At 37.5% G+C, this 11,966-nt stretch overlaps 1 protein-coding gene across 1 annotated transcript; it reads left to right on the top strand.

Annotated features, from left to right (window-relative positions):
• Positions 1 to 1,991: 1,991 nt before the first annotated feature.
• On the top strand, positions 1,992 to 10,426 carry LOC145895883 (kelch-like protein 12). Its single transcript, XM_082984665.1, has 12 exons — positions 1,992 to 2,193; positions 2,441 to 2,564; positions 3,020 to 3,173; positions 3,691 to 3,905; positions 4,119 to 4,262; positions 4,366 to 4,450; positions 4,507 to 4,589; positions 4,851 to 5,028; positions 6,157 to 6,288; positions 8,391 to 8,546; positions 8,921 to 9,062; positions 9,376 to 10,426. Exons 1-12 carry the CDS (start codon positions 2,132 to 2,134, stop codon positions 9,482 to 9,484), a joined length of 1,584 nt encoding a protein of 527 aa, XP_082840791.1. The 5' UTR covers positions 1,992 to 2,131; the 3' UTR covers positions 9,485 to 10,426.
• The last annotated feature ends 1,540 nt before the right edge of the window (positions 10,427 to 11,966 follow it).

Here is an 11,966-nt window from a genome sequence, read left to right as displayed (position 1 = left end):
TCGGTCTTGTCCCACCTACAGTTTGCAGCAAATAGATCGAAACGCAGAAGGTAGCTATCCACTTCCTCGTTACCCTCCACAAATGCTGGAAGTTAAGACGTCTTTGCTTTGTTGCTAGGCGCTGCATTATCTAGTCGACTTGCACCCACGTGTGCTAGCTCAAGCTCCAGCCGTTTCCTGTTCATGGACCCTTGCCTGAGCCTCGACCTCAGCTTCAATTGCCCTACGTTTTTCTTCAGCTTCTGCTTCCTTTAAATTAAGTTCAGTATTTCTTAACCAAAGTTCTTCCCTTTCGAATGCCTGCTGTTCATTCACGAATTTAGCCAGCTCGGCACCGTACAGTCCCATTTGCTTGGCAATTTCGGCAATTTTCTCCATCTCTTTACTGCTTCACTTCCAATATATTCCAGTACCTTGAAAAAGCTAATATATCCCGGACGAGCCCCCAATTGTCACAGTTTACTTTCCCAAAATAACTATAGTTTCTGGAAAACAGGTAACCATGAGACGTTTATTGCTTGCTCGACAAAATCCAAAACCACACGAGGCCCAAATTGACGCCACACTCCAGGTTACTTCGTGTCACTTTATATCTTGATGTTCACCACATTGCACGTAATAATACTCATTATGTTTCAATTAAACTCTACGTTGAACATAGGCAGTAAACACAACAATTCGTGAGTCCAAATACTTACCTATTTATGTGATGTTGCGTACGTTGGTTAATACGATGACACCGATTCGTTCAACATACGTTTGAATCTGTCGTTTTCAGAATTGTCGTTTCTCGAACATTCGCATGCCACGTGTTCTCTACATGCTGTGAAATCGTTGTTCCCGTGGACTTCTGGTAGTTGATGACGTCACGTTGATGTTAAGCATTTCCTACCAAAAACCGCTGAGAAAACAAAAAACATTTTGAACCAACGTAAAGACAAGTTGATGAACGCTTCTGTGTGATTTCTTTATTACCGAGATGTTCATTCTTTATTCATCACTTACAATAATTTGGCAATCCTGCACCCATAAATTTCACGAAGGTATTTTATTGAAACAGGTTTTAAAAGTAAGTCGGCACATCTTTCCGATGGTTGAGAAAAATCTTGCCGGTGGGCTTTATTGGAACCCGTGGATTTATTCAAATGTTTTAGACCATCTTCCCCCAGTATTCAAAACTTCAGGTTTTTAAGCACGCCACCTGTTGATAACACATATTGTTGGGTCATAATAATTATTACATAAAACAATGATGCATTTAGAAAAAAGCAAATGTAAGGATAAACAACGTTTTAATCGCTTCATGTGAGAAACACATTTTGAAATGTAATCGTCACGGTCTGCTAATGTTACGTGTACCGCATGTCAATGCTGCTGATATAGCTTGGCCTTAATATGTTTCACATGAAATTGATACCAACGGTTTCAACCATCTGTCAGTCACTTACTTTCCTGTGGCAATAAATCAAAATATCACTAGTATTTTGTACAATAAACGCACAAGCACCGAAAAAAACATATCAAATCAGGCGCAATCAAAATAACGAATTATGACGTCACTGACACTGTCAAGCAGAGAAATTCCATTCCTCATCACAGTTTATACGTTGGACGTGGAATCTGAATAAATATTTGCATGAATAAAGAACACAAAAACACGCATTGTTGTTCTTCATAAATGTTTCAAAAAAAGCACATCATTTCTTTATTCAAGGTGAGATATTCAAAAAATGTGGGGGTGGTTTATAAACAACCACTCCATAATTTCTTTAAATGAAGAGACCGGCTATTAGGATTTCTATGGCAATACTTTTGTTTTTGTCAGGGAATTTCCCGTAATCATAGAAATCATATTTCATAATAGGTAATTGTTACTGTTTATGTTTGTTTAATCATTAAAGCGACCTTCATCAACATAAATTTATTAATTCTTTTACATTATATTAACGTTAAGCATTACTTTGGTAGAGCAACCATATGATAAAAAGTTACAAAACCTTTCTGTAAAGTTTTGTTTTGAATGCCCAAATTATCTTTCTTTATTTTGATGCTCTTTCCTTAATTGATGTCACAGTTTGATAAAACAGCAGGATAAAGCTATCTTGAGTTGATTTAATAATTCTTAACCACCATGCGGCGAACAGAAGAAGAAATAAACTTGCATAACCAAAAGATAATGGATTTTCTTAACCTGTAAGTTTATCTGTCAAGAACTTTTTTGTGTTGAGACCAGCGCTAAAAATGTGCAATTACTGTATGTAGAAAAAATAAATGAATTGTGTTATGTTGGATACATATAATATCTCTATATGTGAGTTCTTTACAAGTTAAACTGCATTCAGTCAGTTTATTGCCACTACAACAAGCAGAAAGTGGGATGGTGCAACACATAGATTCTGTTTCTGTAAACACCAGAATTTAACTATTTCCTTCCTTTCAGTGACAGAAAAAGTTCAAAGCAATTTTGCAACAAAACACTTTATTCCCAAGGAGAAAACTTCCCAATAAATGATGGAATGGTTGCTTCCATGTCTCGATATTTTAAGGGAATGTTAACCACTGAGGTAAATGTGTATTTGTTTAAATGGGCTGCAGACAGTAGTGCACAGAAGGTTTCGACCTATAAGGTTTCATCGGTGCATCTGGTTACTGGGACCGATCTACATTATTAACTAAACAAGCACTTCATGGTACTATTTTTGTGAACGTCGATCCATTTTGTTCACATAACCAGGTACCAAACAAAATCGTTGGGTATCCTGTAGTGTTGCATGCTTGGGTATCAGACAGTGTGCACTGTTTATTGGTCATTGTGGCTTATTCTGATATATTTTTTTATTTTGGAAATTGTTTTTAAGTTTCTGTACACATTTCATCATAACCTTTAATCACACATTCATTGAATTTAAACATATTTTTTGATAATTATCCACAACTTCAACATACTGAAGCATTTCACTGTATTTACTGGGTTTCTTGTGTTTGGTTTAAGGTATTTTAAATTCTAGTTTTTGCACAGATGAAAGAAAAATATGATGAGAAAATAAATCTTGACACAATTCCACCTAAAAGACTGGAAAGTGTATTGGATTATATTTACACTGGTGATATTGAATTAACAGAAGAAAACGTGTTAGAAGTGTTGGAAGATGCTAATTACATGCAAATGGATGGTAGGTGTTGCAAAGCATATGTTACTTTTATCGTTTGTATGTTTGTTTCTCAAATTACAAGGTTTTTATGTCAAAGGTTGACAATTTTTGTTACTACCAGGTTTTCATACAATTGAGAGCTGCAGACAGGGTGTACACACTGTTTCGACCCTGTAAGGTCTCATCAATGCAGCTGTTAAATGTGGCACTGTCCTAGCTTCTATACTAGGGAGCACATAGATTCCTACTTTGTGGTACCTTTCGGTCAAAGTTGATCCATTGGGTACCAAAACAAGAGAGACAAACCACCATGGACCGCACTATGGCCTAACGACTGCTTAAATCCGATAGTGCTACCAACTCGGGGTTAAACGCAAATGATATATGTAAAAAAAGCCATAATAAGTGTGTACATACCTGTCTGCCCTGTCTGCAGCTTTCTATTATTATTATGGCATTTTTTTGCACATACGTTTTTATGTAGGATGTTGATGTTTGAAAAAATAACTTAAATGATTACTTTACATAAAATCTGTAGATTTGAAGACGTTCTGTGGTCGCTACATTCTTCACATGGTTACAACTGATAGTTGCGTGAAACTAAGAGCTTATGCTACTCGATACAATCTTGCTGATGTGGAAAAGAAACTAAACCAAATGATTGTTGATAACATTGCAACAGTTGTACAACATGATGATTTCATGCAACTTGATGTTGGTGATATTTCCGCAATCATCAAACAGAGGGGAAAGGTGTTGTTGCCTTTTGATTGCTTTAATCTTTCAGTGAAAGTTTTTGCTTAGTAATTAATCTTAAAGCCATTGAAAATAAAGCAGCATAAATGATACCAGTCAATGTATATAAACAGGTAAATACGATAAATAAAAATGTAATGTAAAATAAAGTAAACTAATAAATTGTGTTATGTTTATTAGTTATAGATATTCAATAATGTTTTTTTGTAGAATTGCGAGGAATTTGTTTTCAGTGGAATTGTGAAGTGGGTTAATTATAATCCTCATCAACGTGAAGAATTGTTTGTGAATCTTTTCTCCCAACTTGATCTCTCATCGATGACATCTGCATTTCTTGAACAAGTTTCAATGGATGTGAGTTTATGGCGATATGTTATGTTGATTAATGCTTTAAAATATACGCATCGTTAGCTTTGGAAAAAATAAAAAATGTTTTTTTGCTTCTATGTTGTTTCAGAATCTTGTGAGGGAAAATGTGGTGTGTTTAAACATGCTCGTTGGTGGATACAAAAAATATGTCAGGCATCGAATACCTTCCAGTGGTAAGTGATACGGATAAAAGATTTACTTTATTTATGTATTACAATGGTAATTTCAGAACTTCTTGTAATCGGGGGTCGGTATTCAAAAGAAGATTGTATCAGTTATGATGTCATCACAAAACAATTAAAACACAAACAGGTAAACTGTGACTATTATAGTCTGCTTTTAATTGCAGGATATTACTAAAGAAAATAAAATTAGAACTTATCAAAGTTTTCTGATCAGTTCTATCCAATTTTACAAGGACTTAATCCTAAAGTTTTTTGCGATAGAATATTGTTTCGGTTTTAAGGAAAATATGTTTAAAATGTGCCCAAAAAATTACTTGCAAACCTCGATATTAAGCTGAATTCAGAAAAAAGTAGAAAGGTGGAATTAAACTTGTAGTAATATGAACAGAAACTCAACCCTGGTCGATCTAGATTGACATCAACAAGATGTGGGAGAAAGGTTTATGTCATGGGAGGTGATGGTGGTGAAAAGAAATGTCAAGTTTTGGATTTAGATGAAAATACTTGGAGTGAAATGCCTGATATGTTGGAAGAACGAGTGCATTGTGGATCAGCATTTGTCAAAGGTAAAAAGGGATATTTACATTCATTTTGGTTCACAGTCAAATGTTGACAAATATTTGCTGTCTTGAATGCTAATTTTTAAACTGATTATGTGAAAAAGTTTGAAAAACTCAGTTTTGTTGCAAGTTTAAAAACAGCAGTTTTTTGTGGGTATTGTAAAGAAGGCTTGGTAACATGCAGTGGCACAAATAAGTTAAGCAGAGTTGGCCACAAACTAACATAAATATTTTACCAACAAAACGCGAATAGACCTGAAAACTTTGAAGTTTCGTCACAACCACACAGAATTGGTATTGCCAACAAACCTGGTATGGCACAGCATTCCTCGAATATCTTGGATCACCAGATTGAAAAAATTTAAGCATAATGATGCAGTTTTGTCAATTTTTAAATACACGGGATTTCAATATTCAAAAGGCTTTCTTTGTTTTTCTTACTATCATTACTTGAATTATGATGTCACACAATGATTTAACAAAGGTTCCATTATTGCATCACTGTATTTAGTTTGACCCAAGCAGAACTGATTGATGAAACCTTATCTTATATGGCGCAAAACAAAGGGCCTATTTTTATGGGTCACACCTGTTACTGACTGACTGACGTTATTTTCAAGTCTCGCTGAATGGCAGAAGAAACGTCAAAACAATACAATCCGTTAATTTTACGCCAGAAGAGCAGTCTATTTTAAAAATCATAATTTTTAAAATTTGGTGTTTCAATCTTTCTAATGTAAATAGTCTTTTTCGTCGGCTCAATGAAAATAAAAAAACGTGTCCATAGAAACGTGTTCTGTTTCGTTTGGTTCCCTGTAAAAGTTCATGTGATTTACAGTCCTAGTCCCCGTTTCTGTCGTAGTATAACTTCACAGTCGTCTATTATTTCGACACAGATAGGGCTAGGTTTCAGATGGCAAAAATAAGTTGATGTTCTGCATTCATTTTCTGCATTTTGTCGTTTTTCGCGCCGAGATGCCTGGATCCCCGACTTATGTAGCGAATATCTCGCAGTTAATAATGTAAGATCACCACCATCATATCCAAACACATTTCCATTATTTTGCTACAGTAACGATACTGCTCACTAAAGTATGTGTGATGTATTTATTACAATGTTCCATCTGTCTACAGGTTTTATTTATGTAACTGGTGGGAGGGACAATGGATCAAGTTGTGAAAAACTTGACATCACCAACAGAAAGTGGGAGAGGATGAGGAATATGTTGCATGGGAGATCGAACCATGGCTCTGTTGTTTGTAATGGTGAGTGGGTTGGGATGGGAATTAACTAACTGAAGAATGGAAGATTTTACAAAAATTTGAATTTTCTGTAAACGATAACAGATTTATTCATTTCTTGAATGACAAGATTGGCATTGCTTTATGAAGTAGACTGCTTATATCCATAGAAATACATTTCAGTGCATTCCATTTGGTTAGGAAAATATTATAAGTTGTTGATAAGAAAAAAAAGCTTTCTTACTGCATGAATTTGGTTTTGTGTTTGGTTTTGCAACGGCTATTACCAAGCCATTCTACAACGCTTGCTGCAGTCATTTGCCCTTTTCCGGCAAAGAACATGCAGCCCGTCTCCTCAACATGCCTCCTTTAGGACCGATCTATTGTGTTTTTCTGCAAGGCCCATCTTTCCTCTGGTAAATTGTTGAATAATTTCCAAAGCAACCCCCAGGGCTGTTTATACCCCCCTGTAGGTCACAAGATCTTCCAGGAGGCTTGGGGACCTATATAGGTATTAGATTGGAGAAGTCCTGTGTTGAAGGCCCTCGGCTGTATTGCATCTAGCGACTGTTCCGCTTGTTTCCCAATGACCGTTGATGGGTCTTGTGACTTACATTGGGACCTAAAATTCTACAAAGTTGAAATGCTCCTGGATGAGACTGTACAGAGCAAGGACTTTTTGGGCCTCCTGGAAGATCATATGACCAACAGGGGGGTATACCCAGCCCTTGGGGGAGGGCTTTGACACCTTTTCAGCAACTAAATTTGACTAAATTTGACAAATGAGTGGGTAGTTGAACGATTCATTTTTCTGCAAAATCCAGTTTCTCTTTTAACCAAAATACTGAGTAACCAGGCGGGCAAATGGCCCTGGAGGGGTGACTAAACCATTTTTTCGGAGACTAATTTTGATCAAAATTTCTAGATATGAAATGGATCTTTCATAAAATCACAAATGATTGGACACTTAAACGATTCATTTTTCCACAAATACAGCCTGATTTTTTTGCACCATTTTCAACATAATTTTCAGCAGCACCCACCAGCAAGTTATTACCTAATTGGAATAGCCCAAAACTCCAGTAAAACTGCCCCAAACACCCTAAAATTCGCCATGACAACAGCACGCACATGTGCGCTCATTCAACCGTAAATTTAACTTAATTGCGTCACTGCTTTGCTTGGTGATGCATGAATTTGCATTGTGACACAGGTCTACACGGTGGGCATTTACCAGCACCAAAACTAATTTTCATAGAAATACCAATATGCGTCCTTCAGGTGACAAGAAACCGTCCGTTTTCATGGGAAGTATGCTAGCCCTGCCAGGCGAACACCAGACTTGTTTTCGTTATGAGCACTTGTTCTTGTAGCACGCTTTAACAGTTCCTTGAGATTTTCTTGCCTATGAAGTGAAGTGAATCCACCACCAGGTCTTTGTCGGCTTTACGGGATACCCTGCAACGAATTTTGTCGCTTCAGGCGTCTGTGTCATCGAAGCCCTTATGTATTTGTTCGTCGCAAAGTTTACCGACCTCCACTGACCCTGCCACATGATGGCCCGTACAAGGTTTAACAAGCGTCACACAAAACGTCCACCCGGCCCATGTTAAACTGCCAGTTCTGGTTGTGGTACCTCCAGCGAGAGGAAGGCCACGGCGCAACTTACGACCTCCGCAACGTTATTAATGCGTGTCACTTGCTCGCTTCTACTTTACGTGCGTTTCGCGCAACGCCCGCAGTCAAGCATCAATGGCTTTATGCTGTACGATTGGGAGAATTTTTTTTTAAGTATTAACATTTTAAATTACTTGCAAAACCACAATTTCCATTTAGTCACAAAATAACCTCTTCTAAAGGACAAAATGCCCTATCTCAATGCATTAGCCCATATAGTCAAAACTTACCGTTGCCGTAGAAATGCAAAACCAAATAAATTACTTAATTTTTTTGGTATCTCATATAACCCCGCTATTTGAGGGAGTTGTTGGAATGTTTTCCAAGAAAACGCTTTTGTGAACAACCCTCGTGCATATACTGTACATTTTTTTGCATTCTAATAAGATTGCGGGTAAATAGTTGAATCCACAGTACTTACATATTTAACAATATTTCTCTTCTTCAAGATTTGCTTTACTGCATTGGAGGTTGGGGTGGCAAACGTTTAGATTCATGTGAATGTTATAATCCTGAAGTTGATGAATGGAAAGAAATCCCTTCTCTCAATACAGCAAGGAATTATTTGGCTTGTGTTGTGTTGGATGGATACATCTATGCCATAGGTAACAGGTTGACTCTTTTCCTTCGCATTCCTTAAATGATTGAAAAACCAAATAAATTTTTTTTTGGTTGAATTGCATTTCAAAATATATATATTTCAAATCAGCAAATTATAATTTGATTTCAACAAACTTTGTTAACTTGGGTTACATTTTGTGCTGTTAGTACACGAAAAATGTATTCCTTCAGAAAAAGAATTCTAAGACTATTAAGGACTGCTTTTTAAAAAAATGTCCAATACTACAAAAGAGCATTATTTTTCAATTGTTCAACAGTCGTTGCCATAGATTTTTATTAGTTTAATATTTTCTGATCCTCCCATTAGTTTTTGTGGTTTTGTCCTCGTTGATTTATCTCATAAGTTGTGGTTTAACAGGTGGAACCAATGGCAAACGCTTGTCAACAGTTGAACGATACAAACCTGGAGATGACAAATGGAAATATGTTGCATCACTCCAAACTGCTCGTCGCGGTCACTCTGCTTGTGTTTTGCACAACAAGATATTTGCTATAGGGGGGTAAGCAATAATTTATCTGATTTTCATTAACTTTTTATTTTATCGTTTCAACAGTCGCAGTTGTGAGTTTCCATTGTAGAAATGTTGATTGAAAAGAACAGTGGATTGAAATTCGGTTACCTCATGAAAGGGCATGATATTTAGTTTAAAGCAACGATTTTTATGAGACTCAAACTGTTTACATAGTTTTGCAGGTTATGTGTCCATTATAGATATATTATTGTTGTGAAAAACAATTTGTAGTAAATTTACTTTTGCATTGAGTTTGTAAACATTATGTTTGTAAATATCAGCAATGTTTATGTTGTGACAGTGAAGAGTCAATGACGTCGGTAGAAGTTTACGACCCAACTTGTGATGTTTGGACGAAGTGTATTGATCTTGAGAAGAATTTTTCCTTTGGTTGCGCTGTTGCTTTGTGACTCCCATGAAGTCCAGTGGGATCAACAAAATACCACATTTTCAACACAGTTTGTGACTCCATAACACAACTGTAGTTGTAACATTGAGTTGTATTGTTTACAAATTCTTTCCTACTCGTATTCTTGGATTTCTTTGAGTTTAAATTTATTTTCCTTAGAATAGCTTTTTTTAACATGGCTTCTCCCGACTTTGAGCACAACATTTTATCACTGAGTGGCGCTATATCCCTGTGCGTAGGTTGACGGCATTGGCCAAACTCTCGACCAAGAAGAAATCCTGTGGGGTTTACAGTGAAACGAATAAAATGGTTGCGTCACGAACTTAGCTGCCAACTCCCCCATTATAATTGCATTCTCGGTTTTCAGGGGGTTACAGTTGCCTGTGTACTAATCACGTGCAGATACACCGACGAGACAAAGTCTGTTTTTTATCATGGAGTCAAAATTCTCGGGCATTTATGTGATAAGATTCGTTGTTTGTTGTTGCGTACGTTGGTTGATACGATGACACCGATTCGTTCAACATACGTTTGAATCTGTCGTTTTCTTTGACCAGAATTGTCGCATGTCACGTATTCTCTACATGCTGTGAATCGTTGTTCCCGTGGACTTTTGGTGGTGGATGACGTCATGTTGATGTCAAGCAATTCGTTTTAAAAACCGCTGAGATAACTGAGGGCATGAATAAACGTAAAAGAAATGTTATCGAACGCCTTTTAGTGTTTTTCTTTTGGATTTATCGGTGTCGTGTTTTGCGCCGATTCGTCGTTGGGTCAAAATTTTCACTTGTTACATGATAACAAAACTGTACGATTTGTGAAAAGCTCCCTCGAGGCAACGACAAAATTACACGACTTACCATAATGGAATCAAGTCGATCTCCGTGAGCAATCACGTGGTGTTTATTGTACTTCCGAAAACAAACTTAGGTAAATCATTGTCGCGTTCTACAAACTCGCGAATCAAAATGTGATTGTGACGTATTCCTCTCGTAAATCAATCTCATTGTTAAACGTTCTCGAACGTGTTCATGAACTTTTCATAGAAATGTTATAAATCTTCCACCACCACGATTACCGAGCAGGTGTTGTAAGTTCTGCACGCTTCAAGTCACTCGCATTAAACTGCTCCCCCCCCCCCCTCAACACCGGTTGTAAATCTCCCCCCACCTGTGATACACGTCATCAGATCGTGCGGTTTCGCTACGAAGACAGCCGATGCTTTAACACTTTGCTGTATAAAAGCTATTACCTTTGTTATTTTATTATTAGCAGTGAATTAATGAGTGTGGGAAAAATACGACGCATCACAGTACGATGAAATAATGGTTTAGTCGGATTCTATTAACGTCTTTATGAAGAACCCCCAAAAGCGACGCGCATTCCGGTTGAAAATAGATTGGACATGTTAGATTTTCCCAAATTTTTCCCCTAAAAGTGGACAATATTTCGGTAGTAACGACAAATAAAACAAAACTTTCGCGAACATTGCAATATTTTACTTGCATGCGTGGAGGTTCGCAGTAAAACGGGTAAAATGTCACGAACTTGGCGGTCAACGTTCCATTGTGATTGTTTCGGTGTTCAGGGGGTTTCAGCGGACTGGATACTAATCGAGTGCAGAAACAACGATCAGAAAAAGTCTGCTGATTTATCAATGAGCCCAAATACTTAACTATTTATGTAATGTTGGTTGATACAATGACACCGATTCGTTCAGCATAGGTCGAAAATTGTTGCTTTCCCCAGTCATGAATTGTCGAAAAGTCGACACATCGATCTCCCGTAAAGTAAATTGGCGGAAATCATATTGACGATTGCGGAACCTCAGGGCATAGAAAAAGCAACGCGTTAATAATCCTGTTCCACAGTTTTGGCTGATCGCAACACCGTGGTTTCAACATCTTCTATAAAGTACCGTTGAACTTCTCCACGAGACTGCATGTCATAGTCCACAGCTTCTGTATCGGAGAGACGAGAATATGCATCCAAAACACCCCCCGCTAAAACCGCGCTCAAAGCTGAAGCCACTCGGCCTTGTCCCACCTACAGTTTGCAGCAAACCGCACGCAGAAGGTATAGCTATCCAGTTCGTCGTTACCGTTCACAAATGCTGGACGTTAGGCGTCTTTGCTTTTGCTTAGTTAGGCGCTGCATTATCTAGTCGACTTGCACCCATGTTTGTCAAATCATAGCTCCGGCCGCTTGATTACCAGTTCATGTGCCCTTGCCTGAGCATTGTTGCGTTTATCGCTACAGCCTCGACCTCAGCTTCTGCTGCCCTGCGCTTTTCTTCAGCTTCAGCTTCAGCTTATGCTTTCTTTAACTTCAGCTTAGCGTTCTTTAACTTAAGTTTTTCTTAACGTTGTTCCTGTGGACTTCTGGTAGTTGATGACGTAACGTTGATGATAAGCTTTTCATTTTGAATGTTGCTCAGGAAACGAAGAACATTTTGAACCAACGTAAAGATAAGTTGCCGAACG

This window comes from Ascidia mentula, chromosome 1 (assembly GCF_947561715.1).
Source record: "Ascidia mentula chromosome 1, kaAscMent1.1, whole genome shotgun sequence".
NCBI classification, from domain to species: Eukaryota; Metazoa; Chordata; class Ascidiacea; order Phlebobranchia; family Ascidiidae; genus Ascidia; species Ascidia mentula.
Note: the sequence above shows the minus strand (reverse complement) of the source record. Positions and strands in the feature narration are given on the sequence as shown.

Coding starts and splice junctions, on each gene's coding strand:
- LOC145895883 (XM_082984665.1), top strand. CDS start 2,132: ATGCGGCGAACAGAAGAAGAAATAAACTTGCATAACCAAAAGATAATG. Junction 4,451..4,506: donor GCATCGAATACCTTCCAGTG/GTAAGTGATACG, acceptor TGGTAATTTCAG/AACTTCTTGTAATCGGGGGT. Junction 4,590..4,850: donor AACAATTAAAACACAAACAG/GTAAACTGTGAC, acceptor TAATATGAACAG/AAACTCAACCCTGGTCGATC.